We start from the raw sequence: 19,312 nt of genomic DNA on the forward strand, positions 1-19,312 counted from the left end.
TGAGCCTCCGTTCACATCTGGGCATTTTGTATCGCGGTCAGAATTGCCGTGATCCTCAAACGTTGTGCAAAAACGACGACCCGCACCACCCGTGTTTGGTTGTCATTCATTTTCAATGGCACCTAAAACACGGTGTGGTACTGCCGCGATTGTCGCGCTGCAGTTGTGGCTAATCTTTTGGGCGACAAGCGTCACGCAACGCCGTCTGCTGCTATTGCAGTGCGATTTATCGCGGCAGAACTGTACTACATTGTAGGGGCCATTGAAAATGAATGACACCTGAATGCTCGTGGTGCTATTTGTCATTTTTGCACAGCTATGCGGGTTCATGGGGAGAATCGGTGCGGTTCTGCCCGCGATACAAAACGCCCAGAAGTGAACGGAGCCTCAAGGTAGGCCGAGGAGGAGGGAGGTGCAATCGTCGGGACAAGAGAGAACAGAAGAGTGGATTAGTAGCTTGGTGGTGTCATTGATTAAAACTAGATGGATCAACATTTGGCTGGGACTGGATGAATTTTGATCCATCCACGGCTGTTCATGAGACGTCACTCTATTGGTCAACGTCTTACAAATGGGAATGTTGGAAAATTCTTGTTTGATCAACGCTGCAGCCAATCTGCTGCAGTGCTAATCATTGTGTTCTGTGTATTCTGACAGTGGAGGAGCTTCCAGAAATCCTTAATCCATCTAGATGGGTAAAAACGTTCCTTTTTTTTTTTTTTTTTTGATCCGCTGGCTGATTAAAAAAAAAAACAATCTTATCCATGGCCAGCTTAAAGTGGTTGTAAAGACTCGGGTTTTTTTTTTTACCTTCATCCATTCTATGCATAAATGTAAAAAACCTCCTGTGTGCAGCAGCCCCTCCAGCCCCCCTAATATCTACCTGATCCCCACCGCGATCCAGCGATCTGCACAAGAGCAGCGGCTCTCCGAGGTCTGTGCCTCCTCATTGGAGGAGCCGTTGGCTCCTGCTACTGTTGATCACAGCCAGTGAGCAAATGAGAGAATGGGGCAGGACCAGGCCACACTTTGTGGACAGACAGAGCCGTGGCTCAGGAGCGAGCCTGCTTGGGTGCCCCCATAGCAAGCGCGGTCACTCGGCAGGAGGGAGGGGCCATGAGCGCTGGTGGGGGACCCAAGAAGAGGAGGATCAAGGCTGCTCTTTACAAAACCATTACACAGAGCAGGCAAGTATGATCTTTTTGTTTTTTAACCGCTTCCCCTCGGCCCTATAGCAGAAATACTGCTACAGGGTGGCAGGGGTGCGCAAAATCATTCGCGACCTTGGCTGTCAATCACTAGCCCCGGCCAATGATCACTCGCCAGCACCCAGTGATTACAGAGTATCTCCAATGGGGGAGAGACCTGTATGTAAACACAGATCTCTCCCCGTCGTCTCCTGCTCACTGCTTTGTATAGCTCTGTATAGCAGGTGTGCGCAAAGTCATGTGTGTATATATACGTGCTTTTGCATCTCTGTGTAGGGGGTGCACATGAGTCACGAGCGCGCCCTACCCGCGCTGCTATTCGCGGCCTCGGCTATCAATCACCGAGTCCCGGCGGGTGATTACTCGCCAGCACCCAGTGATCGCTGAGTATTACGGATGGCGGAGAGATCTGTGTATAAACAGCACAGATATCGCCCCCTGTCAACTCCTGCACACTGCTTTGTATGGCTCTGCATAGCACAGCCATACAAAGCAGTGTGCTTACAGTGAGACACCGCACACAGTTAACCCTTTCTGCATCCCAGATGTTAACCCCTTCCTGCCCAGTGCCATTAGTACAGCGTCAGTGCATTTTTTTTTTTCCACTGATCACTGTATTAGTGTCACTGGGGATGTCAGTGACACCAAATCATTTCCCCCACCAGTGTGAGAATGCCGCTGCAGTCCCGTTATAAGTCGCTGATTGCCGCCATTGCTAGTAATAAAAAAAAAAAAATTCCTGTATCTATTTCACCATTTGTAAACGCTACAACTTTCACGTAAACCAATTAATTTACACGTATTGGGATTTTTTTATTAGCAAAAACATGTCGCAGAATACATTTTTGCCTAAATTTATGACGAAATTTGATTTATTTTATTTACTGGACATGTTTAATAGCAAAAAGTAAATAATATTGTTTTTTTTTCTCAAAATTGTCGCTTTTTTTGTTTATAGCGCAAAAAATAAACGCAGAGGCAATCAAATTCCACCAAAAGAAATCTCTATTTGCAGGGAAAAAATGGCTTAAATTTTATTTGGGTGCAGCGTCGCATGACCGCGCAATTGTCAGTTAAAATAACGTAGGAGCTGTATCGCAAAAAATGGCCTGGTCAGGAAGGGGGGGGGGGAATCCTCTGGAGGGCAAGGGGTTAAAAATGAAAAACTCAGCCTTTCCTATCGCTGTTAGAGGGGCAAACTGCTGGAGGTGTTATGGAGGTGAAGGTGGGAAGGTTTGGACAGTGATGAAAGGAGAGGTCAGAGTCCAGGATTGCCCTTCGCTCCCTGGTATGATGGTGGGGAAGGATCGATCTGTTATTGATCTCCATGGAAAAGTCAGAGGAGGAGACTGGGGGGGGGGGGATCTGAACAGTATATTATCACCAGTGAGCTGGATTGCAGCGTGTTGGAAGTACATCCGTCATGTTGTAACATGCACAGAGAACACGCAGCAATATCCCCGGGAGGATGTTCGCATGTTTCAGATGGTCATGCATTTTTCTGTGTTGACACCTGAGGTTTGAAGCGTTCTGTATGAGTGAGGCTCCAGGGCCCCTACATACACCCATATCATAGGTCTGCACAGTGACATCTACTTCTTGTTGTGTCTTCCATGAGCTGCACCGCATGTCTTACCCATAGATCTGCATCACATACCAAGCCGGACGTGGCCATGAACGCGATACGCCAGCACTTGTGTTTGTCAATGTTTCCAAATGTAACGCTTAGAAAATTATACCCGTGTGCATGTACATGTGAGGGCAGTTGTTTACACGTACATAGTCACATACGGCGGTTTTTGGAATTCAACCCAGGACCCTGCATTCACTGTATCTGGGCCCTGCGTTCACTGTATCTGGGCCCTGCGTTCACTGTATCTGGGCCCTGCATTCACTGTGTCTGGGCCCTGCGTTCACTGTATCTGGGCCCTGCATTCACTGTATCTGGGCCCTGCGTTCACTGTATCTGGGCCCTGCATTCACTGTATCTGGGCCCTGCGTTCACTGTATCTGGGCCCTGCATTCACTGTGTCTGGGCCCTGCGTTCACTGGATCTGGGCCCTGCATTCACTATATCTGGGCCATGCATTCACTGTGTCTGGGCCCTGCATTCACTGTGTCTGGGCCCTGCATTCACTGTGTCTGGGCCCTGCGTTCGCTGTATCTGGGCCCTGCGTTCGCTGTATCTGGGCCCTGCGTTCGCTGTGTCTGGGCCCTGCGTTCGCTGTATCTGGGCCCTGCGTTCGCTGTATCTGGGCCCTGCGTTCGCTGTATCTGGGCCCTGCGTTCGCTGTGTCTGGGCCCTGCGTTCGCTGTATCTGGGCCCTGCGTTCGCTGTGTCTGGGCCCTGCGTTCGCTGTATCTGGGCCCTGCGTTCGCTGTATCTGGGCCCTGCGTTCGCTGTATCTGGGCCCTGCGTTCGCTGTATCTGGGCCATGCGTTCGCTGTATCTGGGCCCTGCGTTCGCTGTATCTGGGCCCTGCTTTCAATGTATCTGGGCCCTGCGTTCGCTGTGTCTGGGCCCTGCGTTCGCTGTGTCTGGGCCCTGCGTTCGCTGTGTCTGGGCCCTGCGTTCGCTGTGTCTGGGCCCTGCGTTCGCTGTGTCTGGGCCCTGCGTTCGCTGTGTCTGGGCCCTGCGTTCGCTGTGTCTGGGCCCTGCGTTCGCTGTGTCTGGGCCCTGCGTTCGCTGTGTCTGGGCCCTGCGTTCGCTGTATCTCGTCTTCCACAGTACACAGAACATGGAAATGCAATTATTTTAGGACATATAAACTGCTAAATACCTTTTCTTATCAGCAGTATATAGCAGTCTTGTGACTTCTATCAGTGTGCAGCAGAGCACATGTTAAAGCTTGTAGGAAGAGTTTTCTTTATGCTCTAGGAGGATACAGAACCCTTGACCTCTGCCTGAACAGTGCTGATTGGCCCTGTGCTGATCACATGCACTCTCCCAAGGAAAAAAAAAACCTTTCTAGCAATACACACCAAACTGAGCACGTGCACAGTGACTCCACATGATATGTCTTATCAGGAGATAAAAGGGGGACACTGGAAGAAGGGGAGGATTAGAGAAGACAGGATCAAGCAGCCTTTTTATGTAGTGTGGATGATTAACCCCTTAGGTTCCACAGTGAGTATAACAAGCATGCTTTACTGCATATACAGACTGACTTTACTGTTGTGGGTTTAGTAACACTTTGAGGTCTATGGATAAAATACATGACAGCTGTACCTCACAGGAGCCACAACCACAAGCGGAGTCAGCGCTGCATGGCCATATGCCTAATAGACGGCCTGTACAAGAGCCTTAGGCCTTACAAATACACATATACAAGAGGTTTGTAACCACTTCCAGTCCGGACACTTTCACCCCTTCCTGTCCAGGCCAATTTCCAGCTTTCCGTGCTGTCACACTTTCAATTGACAATTGCGCGGTCATGCGCCACTGTACCCATATACATTTTTTAGCATTTTTATTTATTCACCACTGGGATTTTAATTTTTTTGCTATATAAATGAAAACTCCAAACATTTTGAAAAAAAAGTGTTATAAAATTTTGCAAATCCATCCCTCTCTGCCAATCCCTCCAATGTCCTCCACTCAGTGTCCTCCACCCCTCTCTGCCAATCCCTCCACTGGCCTCCACTCAGTGTCCTCAATTCCTCTCTGCCAATCCCTCCACTGGCCTCCACTCAGTGTCCTCCATCCCTCTCTACCAATCCCTCCATTGGCTTCCCATTGCCCAACAGATAAAATTCAAAACATTAACAATAACATATAAAGCCATTTATAACTCTGCCCCAAATTACATCACCGATCTCGTCTACAAATATCACCCAAATCGTACTCTCCGCTCCTTGCAAGGCCTCCTACTCTCTAGTTCCCTTGTCTCCTCCTCCCATGCTCATCTCCAGGACTTTTCCAGAGCTTCCCCCATCCTCTGGAACTCTCTACCCCAATTTATCAGACTATCGTCTACTCTGCCCACTTTTAGGTCATCTCTGAAAACCTCTCTCTTCAGGGAAGCCTATCCTGCCCTCAGCTAATACTGGAATCTTCTATTCCTCTTACCAGTCCATCCCCCACAGTTACTACCTTTTGTACCACCAGCCCCTCCCTCTTAGATTGTAAGCTCCAAGGATCAGGCCCTCCTATCCCTCTTGTAGTGAACTGTATTGTTGCTGTATTGTCTCCCGTTATATTGTAAAGCTCTGAGCAAACTGTTGGCACCATAAATCCTGTATAATAGTAATAATATTAGCCAATAGAGAAAAATTTCATCTGTGACATCAATTGTTGCCATGCAGAAAAATGCTCTTGGTCGCGCCACAGCGCATGAAAATGCACGTTGCCATGGATTTCTATGGGTATGAAAACATGCCAAAAATGCATCCGTCTGCCCGAATGGAGCTACAAACCTTCAGATCTCTCTTACGCTTTATGGGGATGTGAACCGTCTCCATAGAGTAATATTGAGTTGTTTCTCCCTGAGCTTCGAGCTTCCAAATGCTCAGGTGTGAATGGGGCCCAACTTCATCTCCCCGCCCAGAGCCACGAGGTCCTGTATACAGCCCAACTTCATCTCCCCGCCCAGAGCCATGAGGTCCTGTATACGGCCCAACTTCATCTCCCCGCCCAGAGCCATGAGGTCCTGTATACGGCCCAACTTCATCTCCCCGCCCAGAGCCATGAGGTCCTGTATACGGCCCAACTTCAGCTCCCCGCCCAGAGCCATGAGGTCCTGTATACGGCCCAACTTCAGCTCCCCGCCCAGAGCCATGAGGTCCTGTATACGGCCCAACTTCAGCTCCCCGCCCAGAGCCATGAGGTCCTGTATACGGCCCAACTTCAGCTCCCCGCCCAGAGCCGTGAGGTCCTGTATACCTCCCAACTTCAGCTCCCCACCCAGAGCCGTGTGGTCCTGTATACGGCCCAACTTCAGCTCCCCACCCAGAGCCGTGAGGTCCTGTATACGGCCCAACTTCAGCTCCCCGCCCAGAGCCGTGAGGTCCTGTATACGGCCCAACTTCAGCTCCCCACCCAGAGCCGTGAGGTCCTGTATACGGCCCAACTTCAGCTCCCCGCCCGGAGCCGTGAGGTCCTGTATACGGCCCAACTTCAGCTCCCCGCCCAGAGCCATGAGGTCCTGTATACGGCCCAACTTCAGCTCCCCGCCCAGAGCCGTGAGGTCCTGTATACCTCCCAACTTCAGCTCCCCGCCCAGAGCCGTGAGGTCCTGTATACCTCCCAACTTCAGCTCCCCGCCCAGAGCCATGAGGTCCTGTATACGGCCCAACTTCAGCTCCCCGCCCAGAGCCGTGAGGTCCTGTATACGGCCCAACTTCAGCTCCCCGCCCAGAGCCATGAGGTCCTGTATACCTCCCAACTTCAGCTCCCCACCCAGAGCCGTGAGGTCCTGTATACGGCCCAACTTCAGCTCCCCGCCCAGAGCCATGAGGTCCTGTATACCTCCCAACTTCAGCTCCCCGCCCAGAGCCGTGAGGTCCTGTATACATTCTACACTTTCAACGGATGTAGACGAGAATAATGCAGATAAACAGGTTCAACTTTCATCTCTGTGTATCACCGGAGGCCAGTCACTTCACTGATATATGGAAGGAATTACAACCACTTTAACCCTTTCTCTACCGAACACTTTCACCCCCTTCCTGCCCAGGCCAATTTTCAGCTCTCCGCGCTGTTGCACTTTGAAAATTGCGCGGTCATGCAACACTGTACCCATATGACATTTTTATCATTTCTTTGAGACAGACAGAGCTTTCTTTTGGTGCTATTTAATCACCTCTGTGTTTTTTATTTTTTGCTAAACTAACCAAAAACAACTGAAGATTTTGAAAAAAAAAATTTTTTCTTAGTTTCTGTTATAAAATTTTGCAGATAAGTAATTTTTCTCCTTCACTGATATGTGCTAATGAGGATGCACTGATGGGCACTGATGAGGAGGCACTGGTAGGTGGCACTGATGGGCATTGACAGGCATCACTGGGCACTGATAGGTGAAACTGACAGGTGGCACTGACTGGCATTGATAGGCAGCACTGACTGGCACTGATAGGTGACACTGAAAGGCAGCTCAGATGAGCGCTGATATGTGGCATTGATGGACACTGACAGATGGCACTGCTGGGGCTACACTGATCATAGGTAAGTGGCAATGGTGGGCATTGACAGGCATCACTGGTGGGCATTGACAGACATCACTGATGGGCTCTGAAAGGCAGTTCTCATATATGGCACTGATAGGCAGTACTGACTGGCACTGATAGGTGGCACTGATTGGTAGCACTCATAGGTGGCACTGACTGGCACTGATAGGCGGCACTGATTGGTAGCACTCATAGGCGGCACTGACTGGCACTCATAGGCGGCACTGATTGGTAGCACTCATAGGTGGCACTGACTGGCACTGATAGGTGGCACTGAAAGGCAGCTTAGATGGGCAATGATATGTGGCAATGATGTGCATTGGTAGGCACTGATATGTAGCATTGATGGGTACTGACAGCTGGCATTGATGGACACTGACAGGTGGCACTGATGGGGCTACACTGATCATCAGGGCACACTGTTTATCAGTGCCCTAATGATCAGTGTAGATGTCCCCTCTGAGTAATGCCGTTTACCGGCTCTGCTCTCCTCTCCTCTGTCAGCGTGACAGCTCGTGAGGAGAGAAATGCAGATAACTGGCATTTCCTTTATTTACATGCGATCAGCTGTGATTGGACACAGCTGATCACATGACAGAGCCAAAGTCATCGGCTCTTTCCGCTGATCAGTGATCTGCTGTGTCCGAGGGACACCGCTCACCACCGATCGGCGCACACACGTGGTTAGAGTGGGATGACGTCCTCCCAGAACGAGAGAACCACCACCCATCCATCATTCCCTTATGACAGGTGGGAGGCGGTTAATGTGCACTGAGCCATGCATGCGCAGCTCATCATACACTTATGGCATGGCCCTGCACTGTGACTTCTGGAGTGACGTCATTGCAGCTCAGCCAATCAAGAGGTCGAATAATTCTACTCCACTTTGGTTAAAATAAATCCATCTTAAATAATCGCTTCCCAAGACTTTTTCTAGATGAATGTAGATGTTGCCGTTTTCTAGTCGAAAAATGTGAATGTTGCTCCTTGCAATATAAGAAAGCAGAAGGTATGCCCCCAACCCTCCCCATCCCAAAAAATCGAACTCCCTGTCTGTGTGAGTATCTCACTGCTTATGGCAGAACTCTGAACCCAGAATACAACGTTTTGGGATTCTCCTGCAATAGGAAATTCATTTTTGGTTAGATATTCTTAGATTGTTAGCTGTAACGAGCCGGGCCCTCTGAATCCTCCTGCGTTTGTATTGTGATTGTTGTGTCTGCCCTCATGTTGTACAGCGCTGCGTAATCTGTTGGCGCTATATAAATCCTGTATACTAATAATAGTCTGAATGCCCTGCCATGCTTGTAATTCTGTCATTGCTCTCTAGTAACAGAGTCCCTTTATGAGAAATACTCGCTGTCTTCTGTTGTTTCGCTTTTTTTGCTGGCTGGGTGCGCAACGTGTTACTTCTGCAGTGCTTTCAGCAAGCGATGCCTGAGCAACCCAGCCAGAGAGTGACAACACAAGTGGTTCATCCACCTCTAATCAGATGCAGATTCCAGTACAACGCCGGGATCACACCGGGGGGGTATGGTTACCATTCAGAGTTTAGGCTGTATGAGGACACGGTCAAACAAACTATTAGGTTTTATAAAGTAGCATCTAGAGCAGGGGGCTCCAAACTTTAACAAAGCGCCAGTTTACTGTCCTTAAGAATTTAGAGGGGCCACAATGTGACCATCGGGATTAGAAAATGTCACAGCTGTCAGTTACAGTAAACAGTGCCCATCCTTGGTGTCATTGGGAGGAATTGTGCCCTATCGTTGGTATCATTGGTATTAATAGTGTCCTATCGATGGTGTCATTGGGAGGAATTGTGCCCCAACGTTGGTCTGAATGGTGTCTCACCGATGGTGTCATTGGGAGGAATAGTGCCTCATCATTGGTGTAATTGAGCCCCATTGTTGGTGTCATTGGTAGGAATAGTGCCCCATCGTTTGTGTCATTGGTAGGAATAGTGCCCCATCGTTGGTGTCATTGGTAGGAATAGTGCCCCATTGTTGGTGTCATTGGTAGGAATTGTGCCCCATCGTTGGTGTCATTGGGAGGAATTGTGCCCCATCGTTGGTATCATTGGTATTAATAGTGTCCTATCGATGGTGTCATTGGGAGGAATTGTGCCCCATCGTTGGTCTGAATGGTGTCCCACCAGTGGTGTCATTGGGAGGAATAGTGCCTCCTCATTGGTGTAATTGGGCCCCATTGTTGGTGTCATTGGTAGGAATAGTGCCCCATCGTTGGTGTCATTGGTAGGAGTAGTGCCCCATCGTTGGTGTCATTGGTAGGAGTAGTGCCCCATTGTTGGTGTAATTGGTAGGAGTAGTGCCCCATCGTTGGTGTCATTGGTAGGAGTAGTGCCCCATCGTTGGTGTCATTGGTAGGAGTAGTGCCCCATCGTTGGTGTCATTGGTAGGAGTAGTGCCCCATCGTTGGTGTCATTGGTAGGAGTAGTGCCCCATCGTTGGTGTCATTGGTAGGAGTAGTGCCCCATCGTTGGTGTCATTGGTAGGAGTAGTGCCCCATCGTTGGTGTCATTGGTAGGAGTAGTGCCCCATCGTTGGTGTCATTGGTAGGAGTAGTGCCCCATCGTTGGTGTCATTGGTAGGAGTAGTGCCCCATCGTTGGTGTCATTGCTAGGAACTGTGCCCCATCGTTGGTGTCATTGCTAGGAACTGTGCCCCATCTCTGGCTTCATTGGGAGGAATTGTGCCCCTTCATTGGGCCCCATTGTTGGTGTCATTGGTAGGAATAGTGCCCCATCGTTGGTGTCATTGGTAGGAATAGTGCCTCATCGTTGGTGTGATGGGGAGGAATTGTGCCCCATCACTGGCTTCATTGGGAGGAATTGTGCCCCATCATTGGGCCCCATTGTTGGTGTCATTGTGGGAACTGTGCCCCATCGTTGGTGTCATTGGGAGGAACTGTGCCTCATCATTGGGAGCAATTGTGACCCATTACTGGTTTCATTGAGAGGAATTGTGCCCAATTATTGGTGTCATTGGTAGGAATTGTGCCCCGTCATTAGTGCCATTGGGCCCCATTGTTGGGGTCATTGGGAGGAACTGTGTCCCATCGTTGGTGTCATTGGGAGGAACTGTGCCTCATTGTTGGTGTCACTGGGAGGAACTGTTCCTCATCATTGTTATCATTGGGAGGAATTGTGCCTCGTCATTGGCAGGAATTGTGCCCTATCATTAGTGCCATTGGGCCCCATTGTTGGGGTCATTGGGAGGAACTGTGCCTCATCGTTGGTATCATTGGGAGGAATTGGGCCTCGTTATTGGCAGGAATTGTGCCCCATCATTAGTGCCATTGGGCCCCATTGGTGGTGTCATTGGGAGGAACTGTGCCCCATTATTGGTGTCAGTGAATGAAATAGTGCCCAAGGGCTGGATAAAACCAAGCCAAGGGCCGCAGCTTGGAGACCACTGATCTAGAGAGAGCTCCCACTGGCTCAGTGCAATTACTCTGGCTTTAACCTAAAGAGATATGACTAGAGAGGCAAACAGGGAGTGCGTTGTTGGCCGGCTCATAGTTTTGCATTGTGAGAGGGAGCCGTAAAGAACCAGCACTGTGCAGCACTGCAGAGCAGGAAGCAGAGCCTGCAGATGTAACAAGCAAATACGGCTTCCTCCATGGGCTTCTATCATTACACACTATGTATGTCTTTACTGAAAAATGACTGAAGAGAATTCTCTGCTTGGATTGGCTGTCATTGGTGTTTTTTCTGTTTTATTTCAGACTTTCTATTCAAGTTCCTGGTCATTGGCAGCGCAGGAACAGGGAAGTCCTGCCTCCTGCACCAGTTCATTGAGAGCAAATGTAAGTATTTACTATCATTTAGGCCTTGTTCACACGGACGATTACTTGTGTGCCCCATGCAGGGCTGTGTTATGCCGACACGGGGATGCACGACTGTCCGCTCAGCTGCATGTCCCAATAGAAATCTATGGGACTGACACCATGGGGATGCATGGAACACCCATGCATCCCCATGCCGGCATAAACACAGCCCTACGCGGAGCGTGCAAGTAATCGCCCTTGTGAACGAGACCTTCCATTTGTCACAGACGATAGAATATTATTGTTCAGGAATTCTCTAGAAATATATAATAACCTAATACTCTTTATCGGAGGATTTACTCTTCCAAAACTGTGAGGATCAGGTGGGGATGGAAAGGCGACATTATGGCGTTTTAAAGGTTTTTTTAAGGGTTTCAAATGGCTTTTGACTGTTACTTCCATGTGAATGTTTTTGATTTTTTTTTTGTGTAAAAAAACATTTATGCGCACAGTGTAGGACACGTGCCAAACACAAGACCCAGGGGCTGGATTCGACCCGTCAAGCCATTTCATGTGGCCCTTGTGTCCAGGGCTTTTCTTTAGCTGAAATGTGGCGGCTCCCCGCTTTACCACTGTTATTTGTAAAAACAGAAGTCTTCTGTGTTTACAAGGACAGCTTTCCTCTTGGCGGCACACCCCGAAACCCTGAGCTCTGCACTCTGCGCACAGCGCGCCCCTGAGCTCTGCGCGCGGCGCGCCCCTGAGCTCTGCGCGCGGCGCGCCCCTGAGCTCTGCGCGCGGCGCGCCCCTGAGCTCTGCGCGCTCCGCTGAGCTCTGCGCTCTGCGCGCCTCTGCGCTCTGCGTGCCGCGCGCCCCTGAGCTCTGCGCGCCGCGCGCCCCTGAGCTCTGCGCACAGCGCGCCCCTGAGCTCTGCGCACAGCGCGCCCCTGAGCTCTGCGCACAGCGCGCCCCTGAGCTGTGCCCTCTGCGCAGCCCCGAGCTGTGCTCTCTGCGCACCGTGCAGCCCCGAGCTGTGCACTCTGCGCAGCCCTGAACTCTGCGCAGCCCTGAACTCTGCGCAGCCCTGAACTCTGCGCAGCCCTGAACTCTGCGCAGCCCTGAACTCTGCGCAGCCCTGAACTCTGCACTTAGCACATCCTTGAACTCTGCACTTAGCACATCCTTGAACTCTGCACTTAGCACATCCTTGAACTCTGCACTTAGCACATCCTTGAACTCTGCACATAGCACACCCTTGGTATTTATTGGCCCTTTAAGATCCTCCCATTTATTAATGCAGTAGTAAACCACACAAAAATTAAAAAAGAAAAACAATCTGGCTCCTGCAGGTTTGTCATGATGTACTCTTATGCACTGCATACTAACACATTATGACAGATTTACCTGAACACGGAGCCCCCCAGCACAGCGCTGTAACAGCTCCTGGGCGCATCCATCTTTAGCCAGCCTTTCTTCCAAGTTCGCGAACTCCGGTTCTAGGAATGGCTGGAGCTGCAATGACGTAACGCCTGCGCATGCTCGCGGGAGCTTCGGCCTCGACATGGAGCTCTGAATGCATGGCACGGGTATGCCATCCCTCCAGCACGCAAGCGCCGGTGATGTAAAAAAAAAAAATCAAAGCAGTGAACGCATACGTAGGTTGCCCCTGCATATGTAAACGATGTTCGCACCACATATGTGAGGTATCACCATGAACGGGTGAACAAGAACCCCCCCAAATTCTGACAAACTCCAAGCATTGATTATGCAAGAATGGGCTGCCATCAGTCAGGATATGTCCCAGAGGCACTCCGGGGTAAATTGAGGAGGTCTTGAAAAAGAAGCAAATATTGACTCTGCATTCACATAATGTAATGGTCAGTAAAAGCCTTTGACACTTATGAAAGGCTTGTAATTCTACTTCCGTATACCATAGTAACATCTGACAAAAAGATCGAAAAACACTGAGGCAAAAGACTTTGTGAAAACTAATATTTGTGTCATTCTCAAAACTTTTGGCCACGGCTGTACATTTCCATTCAGTCTTAAAATAGTGATGTTTCAAATTTTATTTATTTCAGGTACATACAGTGAAGGAAATGCGTATTTGATCCCCGGCTGATTTAGAATGTTTGCTCACTCACAAAGAAATGATCGGTCTAAAAATCGAATGTTCGGTGTATTGTAACACTGAGAGACAGAAGAGCAACAACAAATTCAAAAGAAACAAATGAGAAGGCAAACATTCAAAATCAGCAGGGGATCAAATACTTATTTCCTTCACTGTATATAGCGCCATCAATTTACGCAGCACTTTACATATATATTGTACATTCACATCAGTCCCTAACCCTCAAGGGGCGTACAATCTAAGGTCCCTAACTCACATTCATACATACACATATTAGGGGCAATTTAGACAGGAGCCAGTTAACCTACCAGCATGTCTTTGGAGTGTGGGAGGAAACAGGAGTACCTGGAGGAAACCCACGCAGGCACAGGGAGAACATGCAAACTCCAGGCAGGTGGTGCCGTGGTTGGGATTTGAACCAATGACCCTAGTACTGCCAAGTGGAAGTGAATTAAATTCTATGAACATCAGTGTGCTCAAAAAGTCCCAAGTTCTTGTACTCCAATAACTCTGTGCTCCGTTCCGTAATCCACTTCTGTAATAGGAAAGACAGGACTGGAAGCCGTGCACTGACTATCACCCGGGTGGACAGAATCTCACCTTTTGAGAAGGATTTGAAGATTATAAAAGGTCAGATCAGGAGTTCCCCTTGAAACAGGGTTAATCTACAGTAGGCCAGGGTGCCATCTCCTGCACTTCTCAGCACAATGCAGACTTCAGAGTGATAGAAAATGTTAACCCTTTCATGCCGGCGCCTCCCGGCCCTTTAAGAGTTCCAGATGCCAGGGGGCGGGGTCCAGGGTCATGTGACGCGCCGTCACGGCGGTCACATGATCGGGAAAGGTCCCGATCGAAAGAGGAGATCGGGACCTTTCCGTGAGTACCAGACATGTGTGCTCTCTGCACACGTTCTTTTTTAATAGAACCCAAATGTGGGGCCGCTCGGTGTCTAGGCCCAGATGCCGGGAGGTCGCACATTTGTGTGCGGCCGGCGTGAAGAGGTTAAGGCTGATCATACACAAATAGGTTTTATGAATGGAAATAAATCTGACAGATTCCTCCATCCATTCTACACAGCGCAGATGGACAAATTTCCAGGATTGGCTAGTGTGTAATGACAAGTGTACAATCCAAACGCACACATTCCTGCGTTAAAAATGCCGGTGTGTATAAATGGGTGCTGCAGTGACCGTCGGCTGGAACCGAACAGAATCGGCAAGGGAGAATGTCACCAGCACACCGAGGATCATCAAAACGGGTCCAAAAGTTTTAATGAACGATCACATAGTTACAGCAAGGCAACGTTTCGGAGTCTCGCAGGACCCCTTCATCAGGATTGGTGATCCTCAGTGTGCTGGTGACATGCTCCCTTAGTGTGTAATGACAGTCGCAACCAAGGTGCATACAGGTGCCATTTAAACATGGCACTCCAGATACCACGTTCACCCACTGCTTTTATACAATTGGTGGGGGGCAAGTGGCTAAATAATATTTTCTGCCTATAGGGCAGCTCATGACATCCAATATTTCTTCTAGTTAAACAAGATTCCAATCATACAATCGGTGTGGAGTTTGGATCCAGGATCGTGAATGTTGGCGGCAAGTCGGTGAAACTCCAGATCTGGGATACAGCTGGACAAGAAAGGTTTAGGTAGGACTTGGGTGCCATTTGGGATCTGGTTGCTGTTATTTGAATCCTCTTTCAAACCCAGACACTTTTTTTTTTCTACTTTCACGCTGATCCATTTTTGTTCTGCTTTTGTGTTTAAAAAAAAGCAGAAGAAAAACGTGTGACCATGTATTCCTATGGGAGTCTTCACACTGATCCATTGCAGGTCCACTGCCTTTTTGAAAATCCTGCTCATGGTGTTTTTGGTGCAGTAAAAAAAAAGTTCCAAAAACGCACCTCTGCATTGAAGCCAATGGAAAAAGTGGCAAACGTGCATCGAAAATGCACCTGTGGTAGATTTTTGAGTCATATGTCCTGTAAAAAAAACCGGTAAAATCACAGTAAAAACAGATCAGTGTGAAAGTAGCCTAAAGGGGAAGAGAACAAAGGATGTTTGATCGGCTGCACTCCAAACAGTCCACTTTATTGGACCAAGATAAAACCAATACAGACAGTGGAAATACAGTGGGGACTGGCAGGTAAACACGTTTCATGCTAAAGACAGTGCTTATTCATTACCCCCCCCTCCCATGAACCAAGATAAAACCAATACAGACAGTGGAAATACAGTGGGGACTGGCAGGTAAACACGTTTCATGCTAAAGACAGTGCTTATTCATTACCCCCCCCTCCCATGAACCAAGATAAAACCAATACAGACAGTGGAAATACAGTGGGGACTGGCAGGTAAACACGTTTCATGCTAAAGACAGTGCTTATTCATTACCCCCCCCTCCCATGAACCAAGATAAAACCAATACAGACAGTGGAAATACAGTGGGGACTGGCAGGTAAACGTGTTTCATGCTAAAGACAGTGCTTATTCATTACCCCCCCCTCCCATGAACCAAGATAAAACCAATACAGACAGTGGAAATACAGTGGGGACTGGCAGGTAAACGTGTTTCATGCTAAAGACAGTGCTTATTCATTACCCCCCCCTCCCATGAACCAAGATAAAACCAATACAGACAGTGGAAATACAGTGGGGACTGGCAGGTAAACACGTTTCATGCTAAAGACAGTGCTTATTCATTACCCCCCCCCTCCCATGAACCAAGATAAAACCAATACAGACAGTGGAAATAGTGGGGGACTGGCAGGTAAACGTGTTTCATGCTAAAGACAGCGCTTATTCGTTATCCCATGGGGGGGGGGGCAATAAATAAGCTCTGTGTTTAGCGTGAAACACATTTACCTGCCAGCTCCCCACTGTATTTCCAATGTTTGTATTGGTTTTATCTTGGTCCATGGGGGATAATGAATAAGCATGGTCTTCGGCATGAAAGGAAAGACCCCCCATGGGGTAATGAAAGACCGTGCTTATTCATTATCCCATGGGGGGGTAATGAATAAGCGCTGTCTTTAGCGTGAAATGCGTTTACCTGCCAGTCCCCCACTGTATTTCCACTGTCAGTATTGGTTTTATCTTGGTTCATGGGGGGGTAACAAATAAGCGCTCTCTTTGGGGTGAAACGCGTTTACCTGCCAGCCCCCACTGTATTTCCACTGTCTGTATCTTCATCCAATAAAGTGGATTGTTGGGAATGCAGCCGATCGGACGTCCATTTGTTCTCATGTATGCAGCACACGAGCTGGGCGAGCACCTACAGGAAGAGTTGTACTCGGAGATTGGGAGTCTCTCTACCTTGAGCAGCGATAAACCTATATGTCTGAACTGCTTAAAAGGGAAGTATTGCTTTATGCCCTCCTTTTTTTTTTTTTTCTCCTTTTTTCCCTCACTTTTTGAGGTAGGGGAGCAGGTACTTGGCAGTGTCCACTCCCACTTCCTGTCGGATCACCGCAGCAATCTGCGGAACCTTCTGGGGCACATCACAAGTCCTAGAAGGCTGTGGGGCCATTCATGAAGCACAGTGCGGCATGCACATCGGGCACCTGGCTGTAAAGCCGCAAGGAGTCACCGCTAGGTGCCCACAGTTAAGCCCGCTCCGCAAACTGAAGGACAGTAAAGAATGGGTTGGGGTGAGCACAGCGCTGGACCCCCATAGAGGTAAGTGTCATTTTATTAAAGGTCCACAACTACATTATTTGTAGCTGCTAATTTTTAATTGTTTAGACACGGTGAAGAACCGCTTTAAGTAAGTGCACACGGGGACTGCAGCTCAGGGGGAAATCAAACCCTGCCTTGCTTGAATCAAAAAAACAATGTTTCATAAACCTCCATTAATAAATGATGCAAGGCCATAAGATATGCAGCATTTCCCGAGGCAATCTATGAGAACGTGATTTATCATTGCTATGTCCTGTCTCCTCTTCTCAGATCTGTTACCCGCAGCTACTACAGGGGAGCGGCAGGGGCACTGCTAGTCTATGACATTGCAAGGTGAGCATGTGTTTGTTTATCTTGTTATCAGCTCTCAGATATGGGGTTTCTCCTTTGGAAAGGTTCTTTAAACCAGCTTTATGCAGCCAGGGGACGCCATGTCTTAGTTGGGCCCGCCCTGCGTACAGGAGCTCTGGTCAGACTTGTTAGTGCTGTTTGGTATTGGCCCAAGAAAGAGAAAATCTTTAACTGCTTTGGATACAATTCCCAATGTCATATGATTGCTTGTCAAGCTGTGTACACAAACATGTCACATGCAGATGATGTAAAGAAATGATAACTTGCTTCCTCCTGACCCATCATATCAGATTTACATATCTTTGCTGTGTTATTAGTTCATTCAAAGGGTATCTAAACCCAAAAACACATTGCAGCATACCAGTTCTTAGAAGTGGTGGCTGCTTTAGTTTTTTTTTTAAGTTTTTTTTATTTCCTTTTTCATCTGATGTTCCTGGCAGTAACACACTTCCCTTCTTAACCACTTCAAGTCTGGATACTTTCACCCCCTTCCTGTCCAAGCCAATTTTCAGCTATCAGTGCTATCACACTGTGAATGACAATTGTGCTCCTATGCAACACTGTACCCATATGAATTTTTTGAGACAAATAAAACATTTTTTTGGTGGTATTTATTCACCACTGGGATTTTTTTTTTTTTTTTGCTATATAAATGAAAAAGTTCCAAAATTTTGAAAAAAAGTGTTTTTCTTACAAAATTTTGCAAATAAATAATCTTTCTTCATAAATATTGGCCAAAATGTATTCAGTTATCTTTAGTAAAAAAAAAATAACCCAAATTAGTTTAGAACCAAAAATTATAATTTTTAAAAAAATATTTTACATCTTTATTTCTTTTTTTACATCTTTATTTCTTTATTTTTTTTTATATTTTTCTATTTTATTTAACATACTCTCACCCTAGCAGTACAGTGTCACCACAGTGACTGCACAGGGGGGTGGTATCGATTTTTATTTATTTATTTATTTACACTGATTGCTTATACACCCATAAAAGCTGTAAAAGCAATCATTTCTCCTTCTCTCTTGACTGCATTCTTGCAGCCATTGAGAAATACTGTGTGAGCTGTGATTGGTCACAGCTTGTCACATGGTACAAGGCTGTTGTGAATAGCCCTGTACCATGTGAACTCTGTGATCATTTACAGATTTCATAAGTAGTAAGCAATGATGTCAGAAGTGACATCTTGCTTACTACTATTCATGTGATCAGTGATCACATGAATCGGGCCCTCACACAGAGGTCCCGTGCAGCCATCTGTGTTCCGCTGTGTCCAGAGGACACAGCTGGCACCGGATCGCGGTGCTGCGCACTCCCAGGGAGCACGTGCAGGCTGTGAATGTGGGCGCAGTTTATAAACGGCAACCCGCTCCTGCACTGCTCCCATCCGGCCATTTATGTACATGGGCTGGACGGGAAGTGGTTAAGGTGGCTACACTCACTCTTTCACAGAATATATGGAGGAACAGCAGAGTCACCATTGGACAGCTGCATTATTTTTCTGTAGAAAGGGCAGTGTTAGATTATCTAATAGATTTACATGAACTTCACATTACAAGTTATTAACAACCTTAACCACGTGCCCTCCAGAGGATTTACCTCCTTTCCTGACCAGGCCATTTTTTGCGATACGGCGCTGCGTTATTTTAACTGACAATTGCGCGGTCATGCAACTCTGCACCCAAATTCCATTTACGTCCTTTTTTCCCCACAAATTATTATTATTATTATACAGTATTTATATAGCGCCAAAGGGTATGCTCAGTGCTGTACAATAGCAAGGGGGACAAATATGAGACAATACAGTAACAATACAATACACGAGGGGTTCGAGGGCCCTGCTCTTTCGAGCTTACAATCTAGGAGTAGAGCTTTCTTTCGGTGGTATTTGATTGCCTGTGTATTTTTTATTTTTTGTGCTATAAACAAAAAATGACCAACAATTTTGAGAAAAAAAACAATATTTTTGACATTTTGCTATTAAACATGT

At 47.8% G+C, this 19,312-nt stretch overlaps 1 protein-coding gene across 1 annotated transcript in view; it reads left to right on the forward strand.

The window, feature by feature from the left end:
- The window catches only part of RAB4B (RAB4B, member RAS oncogene family), a 70,357-nt gene that overhangs the window by 11,982 nt on the left and 39,063 nt on the right, over positions 1-19,312 (forward strand). The window contains exons 2-4 of the mRNA XM_089654194.1: positions 11,118-11,198; positions 14,827-14,941; positions 17,241-17,303. Of these exons, the coding sequence (XP_089510320.1) occupies positions 11,118-11,198; positions 14,827-14,941; positions 17,241-17,303 (259 nt within the window). The remainder of the gene's footprint in view (positions 1-11,117; positions 11,199-14,826; positions 14,942-17,240; positions 17,304-19,312) is intronic.

Source organism: Staurois parvus, unplaced genomic scaffold, assembly GCF_062004578.1.
Source record: "Staurois parvus isolate SC_StPar_1 unplaced genomic scaffold, SC_StPar_1.0 ptg000746l, whole genome shotgun sequence".
NCBI classification, from domain to species: domain Eukaryota; kingdom Metazoa; phylum Chordata; class Amphibia; order Anura; family Ranidae; genus Staurois; species Staurois parvus.